The sequence below is a fragment of the Hyla sarda genome, chromosome 1 (genome assembly GCF_029499605.1).
Source record: "Hyla sarda isolate aHylSar1 chromosome 1, aHylSar1.hap1, whole genome shotgun sequence".
NCBI lineage: Eukaryota > Metazoa > Chordata > Amphibia > Anura > Hylidae > Hyla > Hyla sarda.
The window spans coordinates 422,155,817-422,171,045 of NC_079189.1; the positions used below are offsets into that span (position 1 = coordinate 422,155,817).

The window sequence follows — 15,229 nt, forward strand, 5'->3', positions numbered from 1 at the left end:
TCTTATGTGTCACAAGTTACTCTATGACTAAGCGCGAAAGTGTGAAACGCGTCAGAGACTTCGTGTATTGTAGCCTGTCTTCAGTTTAAATAAACATACCCGTTTTTATACCGCATCCTGGTGCTTGACGTAATTTCTACATGCGTGGAAGAAACCTCTGTGCCCACCTGAACGGGAGCAGACCCTTTAAACAGCACAATGGTTCAAGGTTCTTATCTCAGTAAACTTTTCTAAGTAGTCAACTTGCTCTGTAACACAGTGGTGAGGTAGCTACACATGCGCCATCATCTTTCCCCTGAATACAAGAACCAGGTCTTCAGGTTCACATAATTTGGTAGTGTATGTTTGGAGATCCACTTAAACTCTGTAGAAATAAAATAAGTGGTCACAAACTAACTATATAAAGCAAATTAGGAAAAATACTTACCCACAAATACTCCCCATGAACCTGAATTGCAAATTTTTGTTTTCGTAACCGAATAAGACTGGGAGGAGAGTTGGCAATCTCGGTCAGGCAGCGAACTACTCCTGCTATCTGTCCACATAGTAATTCCTGCTGGTCAATAACTGTCTGAAAAGCATATAAGTTCATCAAATTAGGTAATGCATTACATAAGGTTTTGTTTCTTCAATTTGATGTAAATATGTCTTCTTGTATAATAGGGAGTTAAGCAGCTTTCTAATTTGTCTGTCAGTTTCTCACCTCTGGTTATATCCATCAAATCAATAAAGCACACCAAGGAGGAGGATTTTGGGGTACATTAACTATAAGACACAGACCTGGCTTAGCTCTAATTTCAGTATATATAACTAGACCAGACTCCTCTTTTATACAGATATACACTTAAAAGGGTACAGTCAATAAAACTAACTAAACTAAACTCCTTATGATAAAGAAAAAATCTTTCCAATTAAGTTTTCTTTTGTGTTTAAAAAAGCTGCCACTAGGCGTCTCCCTACTTGTCCAGAGCACATTCCCCCTATCTCTTGCAGAGTTTGGACTCCTGCTGGCCTGGCAGGTGTCCAAAATCTGGAAATGCAGTCTGGAGTGCTGGGAGGGGGGCAGCGCTAGTCAATCATAGCTCATCACACACTGAACTGCTCTGGGCTGTGTGTAGCAGAGTGAGGGAAGAAGTTATCCCCTGTATGGCTTCAGATGATGTCACAGCCTGCTGGGGAACGCCCCTTCCCAGTCTGTGAATCTGACCAAGACTGAGCAGAAGATACAGAGCAATATCAAGGTAGAAAATGAACAAATAATAAAAATAAAGGCAGGGGGAGGTTTATCATGATGGGGGCAGTGAACTGGGAGGATTATAAAATGTAACAAGATCATGACAGGTACTCTTTAAATGGATAAAAAAAATGAATATTTTGCAATATATCTTAACTCATCTAGTCTTATCTTAAAGGGGTACTCCGCTGCTCAGTGTTTGGAACAAACTGTTCAGAACGCTGGAGCCGGCGCCGGGAGCTCAAGACTTCATAACCCCGCCCCCTCAATGCAAGTTTATGGGAGGGGGCGTGACGGCTGTCACGCCCCCTCCCATAGAATTGCAATGAGGGGGCGGGGTGTGGCATCATGAGGGGACGGGGCCACGACGTCACGAGCTCCCGGCACCGGCTCCAGCGTTCAGAACAGTTTGTTCCAAACGCTGAGCAATGGAGCACCCCTTTCAAAAGGTCCAATACGCATTGATCACCATAAGGAGGAACTTTCTTATACTGTATAAATTTTCCAAAACTGTATAAAAACTGGCACAGCAATGGTCTATTTTAGTCAGCAAGGACAGCAGGAAAACTAAAAGAGCACATGCAATGAATTTACCATGGTGAATTCCACCCATAAAGAAAGACTGTAATTTGCATGGATTATGAGATATTCCAGAGGTTTGCAGAATGTCACAAGGCTTCCTGTGGGAATGAAGGGCTTTTTACTGTTAACTTGATAAACAAGATCTTGAATGGTAATTACAATGGCACCACAGTGGCCATACTAAGCTCTTTATGTATCTATTTAAAAGCAGCATTAAGATCTTTAAGATACTGCTGTACACATAAAACATTACAATAGTCAATGACAACATAACAATTATGCCTTTAAAAAGGACTGCACAACTACGGTACTCGGAAAGTTCTAGTGAAATAGCCCTCAAAGTACCCTCAGTCTTCATATTACTTATGATACTGCCAATCCCAACCAGAGGCTCCCCAACACCATCTACCTCTATTATCTCTGGAGCAAGGACGGACTTTAAAGGGAGACAGACAGACCCCTGTGTCAACATTACATCTCCAGCTGCCTTTCAGAAGCCTAAACAGGAAGATTTTCTATAGTGGCGATGGGGATCAATTAAGACATAAAGGAATTACAGATCAAGAACAGTAAACTATACAAAGATGAGGCTTCTACATTCTGAAGCTTTCCCTCTACAGTTGACCTTTATTATAAAGCTGTAAGCAGAGATCTTGGAGAGAACATCACAGATGATATAAAAGGCCAATTTTATATAATTATAATGTTAATTCTTATTTAAAAAAAAGATAAACAGTGATCATCAGGAGTAAGTAAAGTAATGAAAAAAATAAAATAAAATAAAAATTTTTTAAATATTCCACACAGGGTTTTGAAGCTGAATACAACTTGGTGTTAAAAAGGACATTGGCCTTTTTTTCAAATGCTTAATTGGTTGTCAGGGAGGAAGCTCTGAGGTAACATCCTATTAGCCATCTTGCAACATTAGTTGCTATAGATGAAATTACAGTTGAAATAGGCAGTGGACATTAGTTTAACAAGAAAGGAGACCGCTGGTGGTGTACTTATAATAAGAGTTTCTACTAGAAAAAACATATGTGAAAATACAAATATATTACATATATGTATAAATTCACATGCCTTATTGATTTATGTAAAGAGCCCCCAAATGACAGAGACTATTAAAGCCTATGTTTACACTGACATCAAGTCTTCAGTTACCAGTAGATTCATTTTATCTGGATAAAAAAAGAAGCAGATGCTAGCGGCAGGATATGTACAAGACTTATATAGCGGTTAGTAAATGGGATTTAAAAAAAAAGGCAAACTGAAGATTATAAACAGAAGAGGGCAGAGGAACACTATAAATGCAAAAAACACATACCAAACCAAGCTGAAGAAATCATGAAGATTATATAGTGTATATAGCTGCATTAGTATGTGACTGTACCAATGTACAAGACTGATGTATTTGTAGATGCCAAAGTTACAACATATGTAATCGATAACTGATTGACTTGAGGCAAGGAGCATAACACATAGATGTGTACACAGCTGAACTGCAGAAAGAGCATAAACGGTGTCGTTTATATCATGTCATGTTCTCTCCAAGATCTCTGCTTACAGCATTAAAGTAAAGGTCAACAGACTATTTCCACAGAATGCATTATACAGAAATACACCATCATCATTTTCATCAATGACTATGCTTCTCATTGCAGAAACTCAGGATCTCCAAATAAAAGTAGGGGCAACTTCAGGTTAAGATCATCTGTCGACCTCCCAAGAGGACCTGCAGCAGCTGGGGCGAGTACTATGAATTATAGCACATATAAGCAGAAAAGAGGCTAAAGTCTGTGGGATGTGTTTTATAAAAAAAAAAATGCAACTAATTTGTATTTCAGGGTTTTCATAAACACAGCTATGGTATATGTATACAGTCTATTTATAGAGCAATTCTTACTTTTCAGAAAGCTATGGTTATAAGGGAATCGAACCCCATGTAACTTACCTGAGGAGGATAGAAGTAGTTAATGCCATCCCTTGTGGGGTCAGCCTCTCCCCTCACCTTTGATCCATCATAGAGAAAGAAATAATTCATCCTGTGTGTAAACAAAAGTTGGAATTATGACTATGATCGATAATTCGGTTTTCATGAGTCCATCACGACAGCACCACATGAGATTTCCCCATAGGCCTACATAGGAAAAGGAAGCACAGAGGTTAAATAGGCCTCTGCCCCCTTCAACTCCCTCAGTGTTTCAAATTACTAAGAGAGCAAAAAAAATAAATATATATATATATATATATATATATATATATATATATATATATAGGGTAGGAATAAACGGGTGCTGTCGTGATGGACTCATAAAAAACAAATTATCAGTAAGTCATAATTTTTCAAATTGTCCCTCACGACAGCACCACATGAGACATACCAGGTAAATGGTGTTCAGGGAGGGACCACACCCTGTAGCACCTTGCATCCAAACCCAAGCTCCTGAGAAGATGCCAAATCCATGTAGCCGCTCTGCAAATGTGCTTCAGTGAAGCCGGAGCCCTCTCAGCCCAGGAGACTGACATGGCCCGAGTTGAATGAGCTCTCAGACCCTCTGGAACATCATTACCCAAAGAAGACTTAGGCCATCTGGAAATGGACTTTTTTTTTTTTTTTTAAATACCGTATTTATCGGCGTATAACACGCAACCCCATTTTAAAAAGGAAATTTAAGTTAAAAAAAAGAAAATACATATAAGATAAATGACAGACTAAATGCCATATCATCCCTCTAACTTTGATTTTGCCTGAACTTCAGTTTGGTCCCCCAGTGCCACATCATTCCTTCCCTTTTATCAGCCCCTGTGCCACATTTACAACCCCCCCCTTACCCTTTCATCAATCATTCCCCCACCCCTGTCTCATCATGCCCCCCTCTCATCATGCCCAATTCTCACCATGCCCCCCTCTCATCATGCCCCCTTCTCAGCATCCCCTTCCCCCCCCCCCGTTTTTTATACATATTTTTTTCCCCATCTTCCTTACCTAGCCGCGCTCAGACGGCCGGGTCCGGTGTTGGGTCTTGCGGGCTGCGGTCAGTGAAGCAGGATGAGTGACGTCCTCTGCCGGCTGCACAGCATCAGGGACGTCAATCACCATTCGCTGGAGCTGCCGCTGGTCAGTGTGGCCGCATCACCGGCTGCTTGTTTAAGCAGGCCAACCGCAGCCATCTTAGAATAGTCACAGTGGCAGCAGCATTGAATGAGTGACGTCCCTGATTCTGTGCAGCGGAGCTAGCAGAGGACGTCACTCATCCTGCTTCACTGACCGCAGCCGACACCGGACCTGGCCTGCCGAGCGCGGCTAGGTAAGGAAGATAAAAAAAAAAAAAACAATACAATAAAAAGCAGGGGGGAAAGGGAGGAAAAAAACAAAAAAAAAACGAAGCGGGAGCCATGCGCTGGTCACTGATTTAAAGTGGCCGCGGCCAGGCTGCTAATCCTTAACAAGCAGACGCTGCTGCAGCCACTTTAAATCAGTCACAAAAAGATTTATCTGCGTAAAACACGCAGGCAGACTTTTTGCCTTGAATTTAAGTTTTAAAAGTGCGTGTTATACGCCGATAAATACGGTACTTTTTACTTTTGTTTAGACCTTGAAATTGGACAAAAAAGGTTTAAATCTTTCCTCCAAGACTTGGTAACATCTAGATAATGTAAGACAGATCTTCTTACAACCAACTTATGAAAATGTTCTTCTTTATAGTTCTTGGGATCATTGCAGAATGTAGGAAGAACAATGTCTTGAGATTACGAAAATTAGATACTACTTTCGGGAGGAAAGTGGGATTACATTTTTAGATGATTTTACCCTCCCAAATTGTAAAATAAGGACTTTCAATAGATAAGGCCTGTATCTCACTTACCCCTCTGGCCGGGGTGATAGCAACGAGGAATACAACTTTCCATGTAAGATGCTTGATAGAAGACTCAAATAAGGGTTCAAAGGGCTTTTGAGTTATAGCTGACAGAACTAAATTTAAATCCCAGGGAGTAGTAAGGTTAGAAATCTTTGGTCTAAGTCTAGAAATGGCTTTTAATCCTTTTATGTTCTGCAACACAGGTGTCAAAGAAACAGCCTAAAGACTGCAGTCTGTACTTTAAGGCTAAGTTTCCACATGGCTTTTTTCTGGCAGTTTTTGTAGTTTTTGAGCCAAAGCCAGAAGTGTATTCAAAAGGAATAGGACATATAAAGAAAGGATTTATACTTCTCCCTTATGGATCCACTTCTGACTTTGGCTCAAAAACTCCCGGAATAAAAACCAAGTGGAAACTTATCCTAAGAGTGCTCAAGAAAGGCCCATCTCAAAGCCTTCTTGTAAAAAGTCCAACATTTTTGGGATATCAGGTTAAAGGGGTATTCCGGGCAAAAACATTTATCCCCTATCCCCATGCGGGTGCTGCAGGGAGATTGCAGGGGGTCCCAGCGGTGGGCCCCCCGCGATCAGACATCTTATCCCCTATCCTTTGGATAGGGGATAAGATGTTTTTGCCCGTAATACCCCTTTAAGAATATCCAGCGGGGGAAGAGCCACACCAAGACAGGAATTTATTCCACTGTTTTAGGTAGATAGTGGCGGTAGAATCTTTATTGCTTTTCAATAAGGTGTCTGACTTTCTTTAGAGAGACCTTTTTGTTCTAGCACAAACCTTTCAAGAGCCACGCCGACAGTGGAAGATTCACTAAGTCCTTGTGGTAAAGAGGGCCCTGGCTCAACAGGTCAATTCTCTGAAGAAGAAGAAAAATGGGGTCCACCAGAGATAGATGTTTTAACAGGCTGAACCAACTTCTTTTTCGCCACAACGGGGCTGTGAAGATAAATCCCCCCCCCCCCCCCCGCATCTTCTGAAGAGCTCTCATTATCTGAGGAAACGGGGAATGCATATGCCAGGTTGAATGACCAATCTTGCTGAAGGGCATCCAGTGCCTCTGGACTGTCTCTCAGAATGAGGGGGGGGAAAGAAAGTTGATGAACCTTCCGGTTTTTCCTGTTTGCAAATAGGTCTATTTCCGGATGACCCCAAGTCTGGACTACAGATGGAAAAATTTGAGAGTTTAGCACCCATTCGCCAGGATCCAAGATGTGAAGGCTTAGAAAAATCAGCTTCTGGATTGTCTATTCCCTTTGAATAAACTGCCGGGAGAGAAGCCACATTCTCTTCTGCCAATAAAAAAAATCCTTTCTGGTAGAGCCTTTAGTAGTGTGTGCCTTGTTCCTCCCTGATGGTTGATAAAGGCCACCGCTGTTATGTTGTCCAAATAGACCTTCACGTAAAGAACCTTTTTTAGTTGTATTGAAGCGTTTAAGGCATTGAAGACCGCATTTAACTTTAGATAATTCAAGGTACAAAGGTAAGGGATTATGGTAAACCCTTCCAGTCTTAGAAAAGCCACAACCTCTACCATCACCTTTGTGAATATCCTCGGAGCCGAGGATATTCCAAGGGGCAAGGCTCTGAATTGGTAATGAAGAATTTATGTGAACTAAAAGGATGGCAGACTTTAGTGTCTCCATTTTAAACCTTTTGTATTTTATACTTTGTTAACATTTTTTAATTTATAATGGTTCTGAAAGAATCATTGGGCTTTGGCACCAGGAACAAGTTGGAATAATGACCCTGGCCTAGTTCTGACCGAGGAATCCGCACACAGCCCCTAGAGACAGCGGATCTTTTATTCTTGTCAAAACCCTCAAATTTACATATCTTGACCCTAGATCTGTAATACATGTAACGCCGCTGGTTGAAAACCACCTGCGTACTGTGTGTCCTATTTCTTACATCAGGCGGCCTTCTCTGTACCATGTCCTGCTTCTGCCATGGCTGCAGTTTCTCCTCTGTCCTCTAGGGGCTGCACGTGAGCACTGGATGAGACTTATAGGGCCAGTGTGCACTCCCTACTAGATTCCCAGCCAATTCCTGCATGGCACCACCAATAAAAGAGCACTCCTCCCTTCCTGTGGTGCCTGAGCAACATTGTAGTTTACTACAGCGAAGGTCCCTGTCTGCTGTGTTCCAGTCTGCTACACCTGAGCTTTCCTGCTCTGCTGTTGTTACAGCACCTGCCTGCTAAAGTAACCTAATTCAGCTCTGCTGCATCTAACACCATCTACTGCATCTGCCAGGCCCACTCTGCAAGTTAGGCCAGCAGCCCCTTGTGGCACAGTGGGTCCGCACCCATGGGGCGCCACAATACAGAATCTTAGAGGAGAATGGAAGGTGAACTCTATTCTGAAACTGAACTCCATAGAGTTTAGAATAAACAGTTTTTTTTTATTTGCCACTGGTGACAGAATAGAGCAAGTCTTCCCCCTACCTGAAGAACGTCCTTGTTTTTCGGCAGAGAAGGGGTTAAGCAGTAATTATCTGCCGTTACCTCCTTTCCCTTTGTACTGTCTGTTCTTGGGCAAGGAATGAAAATTACTTTTGGGTTTGGGATTCTTCTCTTCAGGAAACCCTTTTTATCTGCAGTTTGTTCCAGAATCTTATCCAAGACTGGTCCAATGAAAATGAGTTTCCTGGAAAGGAATAGCACAAAGTTTACTTTTGGATGTGGAATCCCCCTGCCAACTTTTTAGCCATAGAGCCCGTCTAATGGAGTTAGATAAGGCTGCAGACTTTGCAGCCATTCTAACAGACTCTGCGGATGAATCAACTGAAAAAGCTGTGGCTAATTTTAACACTGGTATGGAGGCTAGAATATTTTCTCTTGGGGTTTTATTAGCTAGATGTTTCTCCAACCTCTTTTCTAACCAGATAAAAAGAGATCTGGCAACCGAAGTAGAAGCAATATTGGGGTTGATTAAGGCAGCAGATAAATCCCGTAACCCATCCATCTTCCGATCCATCGGATCTTTTAATTGAGAACTATCCTCAAATGGTAAGGTGTTTTTTTTTTTTTTTTTTTAACTAGTTTGGAAAGCTGAACATCCATTTTCAGAATATTGATCTAAAGCTTTGCTTCCTCATCATCAAAAGGAAACCTAGAACGAAACTCCTTAGATAGATGAAGCCTTTTTCTGTCTCTTTCCATTCATCAAGAAGAAGACTTTTTATGTTTTCATGCACACTAAAAAAAACTTTCTTTTTTTTGGTTTTAGTCCTGCAAATGTTATCTTTATTTTAAGTTCCTTAGAAACTTCCTTTATTTCTTCAGGGCCTCCTTGTCTCCCTAAAAGGAGAGGAAACCCATAAGAACAGAGGAAAAGGAATAAACAAAAAAAAAAAAAAAAACCCTCCCAAAATAAGTGACCCCTAAAGTTCAGATACTCACTGGGTTGCTGGTTCCTGGATGCTCCAGAGATGCAGAGCGGGAAGCAGCAGATTAATCCATTGTGACAGAGGGATGAACGGGAGAGAGAACTTCTTCATATCCTTCCACTTTTGAAAATTGGCACCATTTTCCTCCCTGGATCTTCAGCAGCAACCTCCAGTGGATGGTGCCGGCCAATCAGAAGGCATGTACAATCAATGTCCCCTGAACCAGAAAGCAGCCAGGGGAACCAACAGGGAAAGCCTGCGGCCAGCCATAATGATGGGGTCCTCTGCATAAACTCCAGGAGCTGTGGAAGAAGATGAGACCGCCTACCACTGCATAGAGTCCACCGAAATTCCCTCAACCTGGAACATACAGGGACACAACCTCTCTGTAGCCCTACTCCATAGGAACAGGAAACACTGAGTGAGTTTAAGGGGAGGGACCTTTTTAACCTCTCTGTTTCCTGTTCCTATGTAGGCCTAAGGGGCAATCTCATGTGGTGCTGTTGTGAGGGACGGCTTGAAAAAAGAACAAACTAAAATGTCTACTGTCATTTTAAATAACTTCCCTCTAATAGAAGTGGGAACCGGGGCTAGCATGTATCTGTGCGCAGGAGAGAAAGCTAGGGCTATATACTTGCAAGCTGCCTGCTAAATCACCTACACTGTTCCTAAAAGGTAAATCAAGACTTCCCTATCATCTCTCAATACCCAAAAACCTTAGGTGAGCTCTCCCTTCAGTAAATAGCAGTGTAGATCTAGGGTTGAGGTAGCACGTGTGTGTTGTCAGATGAAGCTGTCATTCCTTAAATATGTTTGCACAGTCATCCAAGCGTGGATCTCTTTATCGAATGTAATGTGATCTGGAAAACATCTTATGCTTGTAGTGTACCTACTGTTATGCTTGTAGTGTACCTACTGTTGTATGTCTACAGTGCTGTATTGTTCTCAACAGCACCAGCACGAGTGTAACCCTTTATTTGGGGAACCCTAAATTTCTGCTCACAATATGCCATCTACAGTACAGTACTGTGTAAATCATCCCCAAACAATGCCAGACTGTTCATTTCAGCACATTTCACCAGCACTATGCCATCCCGCGGGACAGTGCAGACCTGTTTGGTGCACTTTCACTAGCACTATATCATGACATAGCAGAAAAGAGTGTGTAGAGCGTGATTGGCTAGAGAAGTAGGAAAGGAGGCAACTGTGTGTGTACTACTGGCAATAAGAGAGAGAAATAGTTGTGCACCGTGCAGGGGACTCTTAGGGGCTTAGGAAGAGCGTTGAAAGCACTAAAATAACCTTGTCACCAGGTTAGGTCTATCAAAACCTGCATATTTAAATATTTATTTATTTTTTTATTAAATAATTTAGATTTTTTTGGTATTTGCTTGACTGTAAAATATAAAAATGCAGTAAAAAATGAAAATCTTTTGAAACGGCAGGTACGCTTTAAGGGCCAACAAAAGCTCATGTGGCTTGTTCTAAGTAGATTGCTTATTACAGATGGCAGTAAGTATTTCATTGTTGCATCTGGGGGTATAGCTCCATGTAACAAGGAGATATGTCCTTTCCCTTGAAAGGCACATCATCACTGATGCTGGTATTTTTCAGAATCATTTGCGCTTCAGAAGATCATTGTGATGTGATGAAGCTGCAGACGGGAGCCTGGGATCTTAGCTGGAGCAAAATGAAAATCACTGAAGGGGAAAAGTATACGAAATGTACAAAGTGCTCTAGAGTGACAGCTCATTCCATGGCTATCCACACTGGGTATAAATAGAAATTAATTCCAAATCATTAGGCCCATCTGGTTGTGATAGGTTAAGATGACAAACAAACTAAAGATAAAGATGGCCATAACCCTCAATAGCTCTCGTCCTATAGCTTTTTTTTTGTCCTCTCCGTACACATGTGCCCCTGTATACTAAAATAGTGGAAATGAAAACTGCAACTCCTCCAGCCAAAAAAAACATGTCTTTATACAACTTGCTGAAAGTCACAGAAACAATGTGAGCTTGGCTGTTTCTGCTGCCTCGTGGACCTGGGCAGGAGGTCAGGGGTAGGTGCAGTTGTTACAGGTTTATGGCATATCCTGTAGATAATATAGGGCAGTGGTCTGCTACCTGTGGACCGCCAGATGTTGCAAAACTACAACTCCCAGCATGCCCGGACAGCCAACGGCTGTCCGGGCATGCTGGGAGTTGTAGTTTTGCAACATCTGGAGGTCCGCAGTTTGAAGACCACTGATATAGGGATTACTCTTTTTGTGATCTCTAAAAACCCATTTAAAAGAGCTTTTGCCACTTGGAGACAAATTCATTAAAAATTAAAATTATTTCTGCAGATGGGTTTAAGCATCTGAAAGTTAAATTAATTCTGCTGCCTGTTCTTGCGTTCTTTACCAGGATTCATTTCCAGTGGCTTTAGGTGCATTGCTCTGATAAAGCTGTGGACATGTGTCACGTGACTAGTGATGCAAGTCTGGAATCATCTCGGACAGTAAAGGTTCATAAATGTAAGAAAGCAGGAACTAGCAGAGTTATTATAGGCAGCTTTCAGATGATAAACTCCAACTGCACAAAGAGATGTCTCCAACGTCAACCACAGCTGCTATGGTGTGACACACAGCAGGGTTCACTTCGTAATACACAATGGGAAGAATGTATTAACGCTGTTAGGCAGAGCTGCGCCACCCGGATGTACATAATATATGAGTGGAGAAGGGTTTTCTTTGTGTGGTTTTTTTTCCTGACAAGGATACTTGCTCATTTTTCCCTACATTCTGCATTTTTTGTTTCAGGTTTTTAGTTTTGTCCTTTGGAAAAAAAATGGAGTGATGGTCAGATTGAAAGGGTTTTTTTGCTTGCAGATTTTGGCGCAAGTGACGTGCACCAAGTTTCCGCCATAAAACCTATTGGTCTGGAAACCAATAGTAAATAACCCCCACTGTATAGTAGTGGTGCCAGAATTTTGAAACACCGCTGCTATTCATTTCATTGAGATCTGCAGTACACTGCAGTACCCCAACCAATCTGACCACTTTCCCCTACATGGAACCTTCTCTATTATGCAAAACAGCTTATTGTCATGGGTGCCGGTAACAAACCAATCAGCTATTGACAGCCTTTTCAAGAATGGGTCATCATTACTTTTCCTCTGGAAAACCCCATCTGAGAAAGTTGTCCCCTAGCCCACGCAATCTAGAGAACTCAGTCCCCCATTAGAATGGAGTGGCGGGTTGTACATGCACACCGCCGCTCCATTCTTTCTGCTGTGGAAACATCTGAACACTGTGCTTAGCTATTTCTCAGTTGGCTAAAACAGCTTTAAAGTTAAAGGGGTATTGCAGGAATTTATATATATATATATATATATATATATATATATATATATATACACACACACACACACACACACACACACACATATATATATATATATATATATATATATATATCTATATCTATATCTATATATATCTCAACTGGCTCCAGAAAGTTAGACAGATTTGTAAATTACTTCAATTAAAAAATCTTAATCCTTTCAGTACTTATGAGCTTCTGAAGTTAAGGTTGTTCTTTTCTGTCTAAGGGCTCTCTGATGACAACTGTCTCGGGAAACGCCCAGTTTAGCTATGGGGATTTGCTTCTAAACTGGGCGTTTCCCGAGACACATGTCATCAGAGAGGACTTAGACAGAAAAGAACAACTCAACTTCAGAAGCTCATAAGTACTGAAAGGATTAAGATTTTTTAATAGAAGTAATTTACAAATCTGTTTAACTTTCTGGAGCCAGTTCATATATATAAAAAAGTTTTTTCCTGGAATATCCCCTTTAATCCATATATACACGTATACAATTCTTTCCACATTACAGTGGGGTGTTACTCACCATGACACTGGTCTGGACTCGGAAACAAAGGGAGATGCCATGGAGTTAATGCACAGTTATTCCATTGCCATCAAGTTCTCCACTACGAGCAAACAGTAAATACAGCGCAGCCTCATAGCCCCATAATATAATGGCTCCAGTGTTCCTAGCAAGATAATAAAAAAGATATAGATTAAAAAAAAACTGAGGGGCATCAGGATGGGTATGGCTTGTATATACCTCGTACGCACATATAGTAACCATTCATAGTTAGCCACACTAATTTCTCTTCTTCAGTCTGTGGGAAGAAATTCTTTAATAATCTTGGTGTATAAATTCCTACAGGCTGTGAAGACGTCTGCTTGTAGTTATTGAATAAGAACCCTCATTGTCTGCTTTCAGAGGACATGAGATGACCAACCCTGGTCATGTGACGATCACACAGGTGCCGTACTGCCACTACTGCCCCCCAGTGTGATCATCACATGACCAGGGCTAGTCAGGTCCCGACCTCTGGACCCAGACAATGAGGGTTTCCAGAGAGAGATTTTGGAGGCTGATCCTTTTATTCACCCATTCCAACTCAACTCAGGACCTTTTCTCATGCGGTTCTATAGTCTTGGATTCATGATCAGGACTGGTTACTTTATCCTCTGAAACAAAACAGTGAAGAACAAATTCAAGACTAAACTTATTTCCATAATAAATGATCTGTCACAATGGGACAGATTGCTGAAAGTATTCTGCTGTGTATGTCCAGTAGAAAGGCATCAGAAAAATAGGGAGCTAGATAACCTAGATCTGCAGCTGAGAGCCTCAGTCACCGACTGGCATCAGAGAGGCTGGGGCGGAGACTAAAATGTAATGAAAAAATGTAAAAAAAAATAAAAGAATACATATACTATACATATACACACACACATATAGAGCTCTCTCTCTCTCTCTCTCTATATATATATCTATATATATCTCTATCTATCTATCTATCTATCTATCGAGATGTGTGTATATATATCTCCACACACACACACACATATTTTATATATACATACACACACACACACACACACGTGATAAGAACTACAGATCACAGCACAGAAGAGAAGCCCTCACAAAGCTCCATATACAAAGTTACAAGGGATCAGAATGATACAAAGTTACAAGGGACCAGAATAACAAAAACAATATGCTGTGTTTTATTCCTATATTGGTACTGATCGGCAGAATAAGCAAACATGCTATATGTTATATATATATATATATATATCATACAGTGAATGTCATAAGATCAAAACTCCCCAGATGATGCAGACGGCTCTGGCTGTGTGTACACTACTGGTTGCAAAATATATATAATGCAAATGTCACACAGCAGCGTATATAACTGATAGCATTTTGTCAGCTTGGTCCACAGAGGTCGCCATTCAAGATGTGTATATGTATATGTATGTATGTGTATATATATATATATATATATATATATCTATATAAGCTTCATTTCTTACAGCAGTGTTTCCCAGCCAGTGTGTCTCCAGGTGTTGCAAAACTATAACTCTCAGCATGCTGAGAGTTATAGTTTTACAACAGCTGGAGGCACACTAGCTGGGAAACACTTTCTTAGAGCCTCTAACCATCCATGAACCCCATTGACTTTTTTAAAGAATATCTCGTACCCACCTCTCTATGACAGCAGAGGCCTCAGCTGTGAAGGAGACATGAAGGTATCGGAGCTTTCTTTTGGAATAATCTGATCACAAGACCCTCCTCGTGACCCTCCTACAACAACACTCTATGGCTGGGCTGTCATATCTACAGCCGACCACTAGATGGAGCTCGAGCCACTTCCTGATCAGTCAGACACACTGAATTCTATAGAATGAGCGATGACATAGTTTATTAGCTATACCTCCCTATAGTAACTGCTCTTCAGTACTGTACACATAGTAATACACGCCAGGAGGAGGGCAGGTAGACGTCTACCACATATAGAGAAAGCATTAGAGTCCTTATAAAGCACAGCCAATCAGAGTTTAGTTTATCTCCCCCTCACAGACCGCAGCCAATCAGAGCTCTGCTTATATGCCCCTGACGAAGCGCAGCCAATCAGAGCTCAGCTTTTTACCCCCCTCAATGATGGTGTGAAGGTGAAAGCCGAACGCTGATTGATTGTTCTAGGTCACCAGACCACTTCTCCCGGGACAGGCTCCTTTTGCATTACGGAAGCTACAGTAAGAGCGTCCGGGAACGGAAAAGATAGAACGTGAGGTGAAGCCATGAATG

At 41.4% G+C, this 15,229-nt stretch overlaps 1 protein-coding gene across 3 annotated transcripts in view; it reads right to left on the reverse strand.

Annotated features, from left to right (window-relative positions):
* The window catches only part of HPS4 (HPS4 biogenesis of lysosomal organelles complex 3 subunit 2), a 45,283-nt gene that overhangs the window by 29,904 nt on the left and 150 nt on the right, over positions 1 to 15,229 (reverse strand). Inside the window, exons 1-4 of one of the 3 annotated variants that reach the window (XM_056529214.1) lie at positions 14,856 to 15,146; positions 12,971 to 13,115; positions 3,768 to 3,858; positions 428 to 571 (exon numbers count right to left, since the gene is read on the reverse strand). In XM_056529214.1, the coding sequence (XP_056385189.1) occupies positions 428 to 571; positions 3,768 to 3,858; positions 12,971 to 13,011 (276 nt within the window). In that variant the 5' untranslated portion in view covers positions 13,012 to 13,115; positions 14,856 to 15,146. Of the gene's footprint in view, positions 1 to 427; positions 572 to 3,767; positions 3,859 to 12,970; positions 13,116 to 14,626; positions 15,147 to 15,229 lie in introns of those variants that run through there. The other 2 variants (XM_056529196.1, XM_056529204.1) reach the window with 2 other exon arrangements.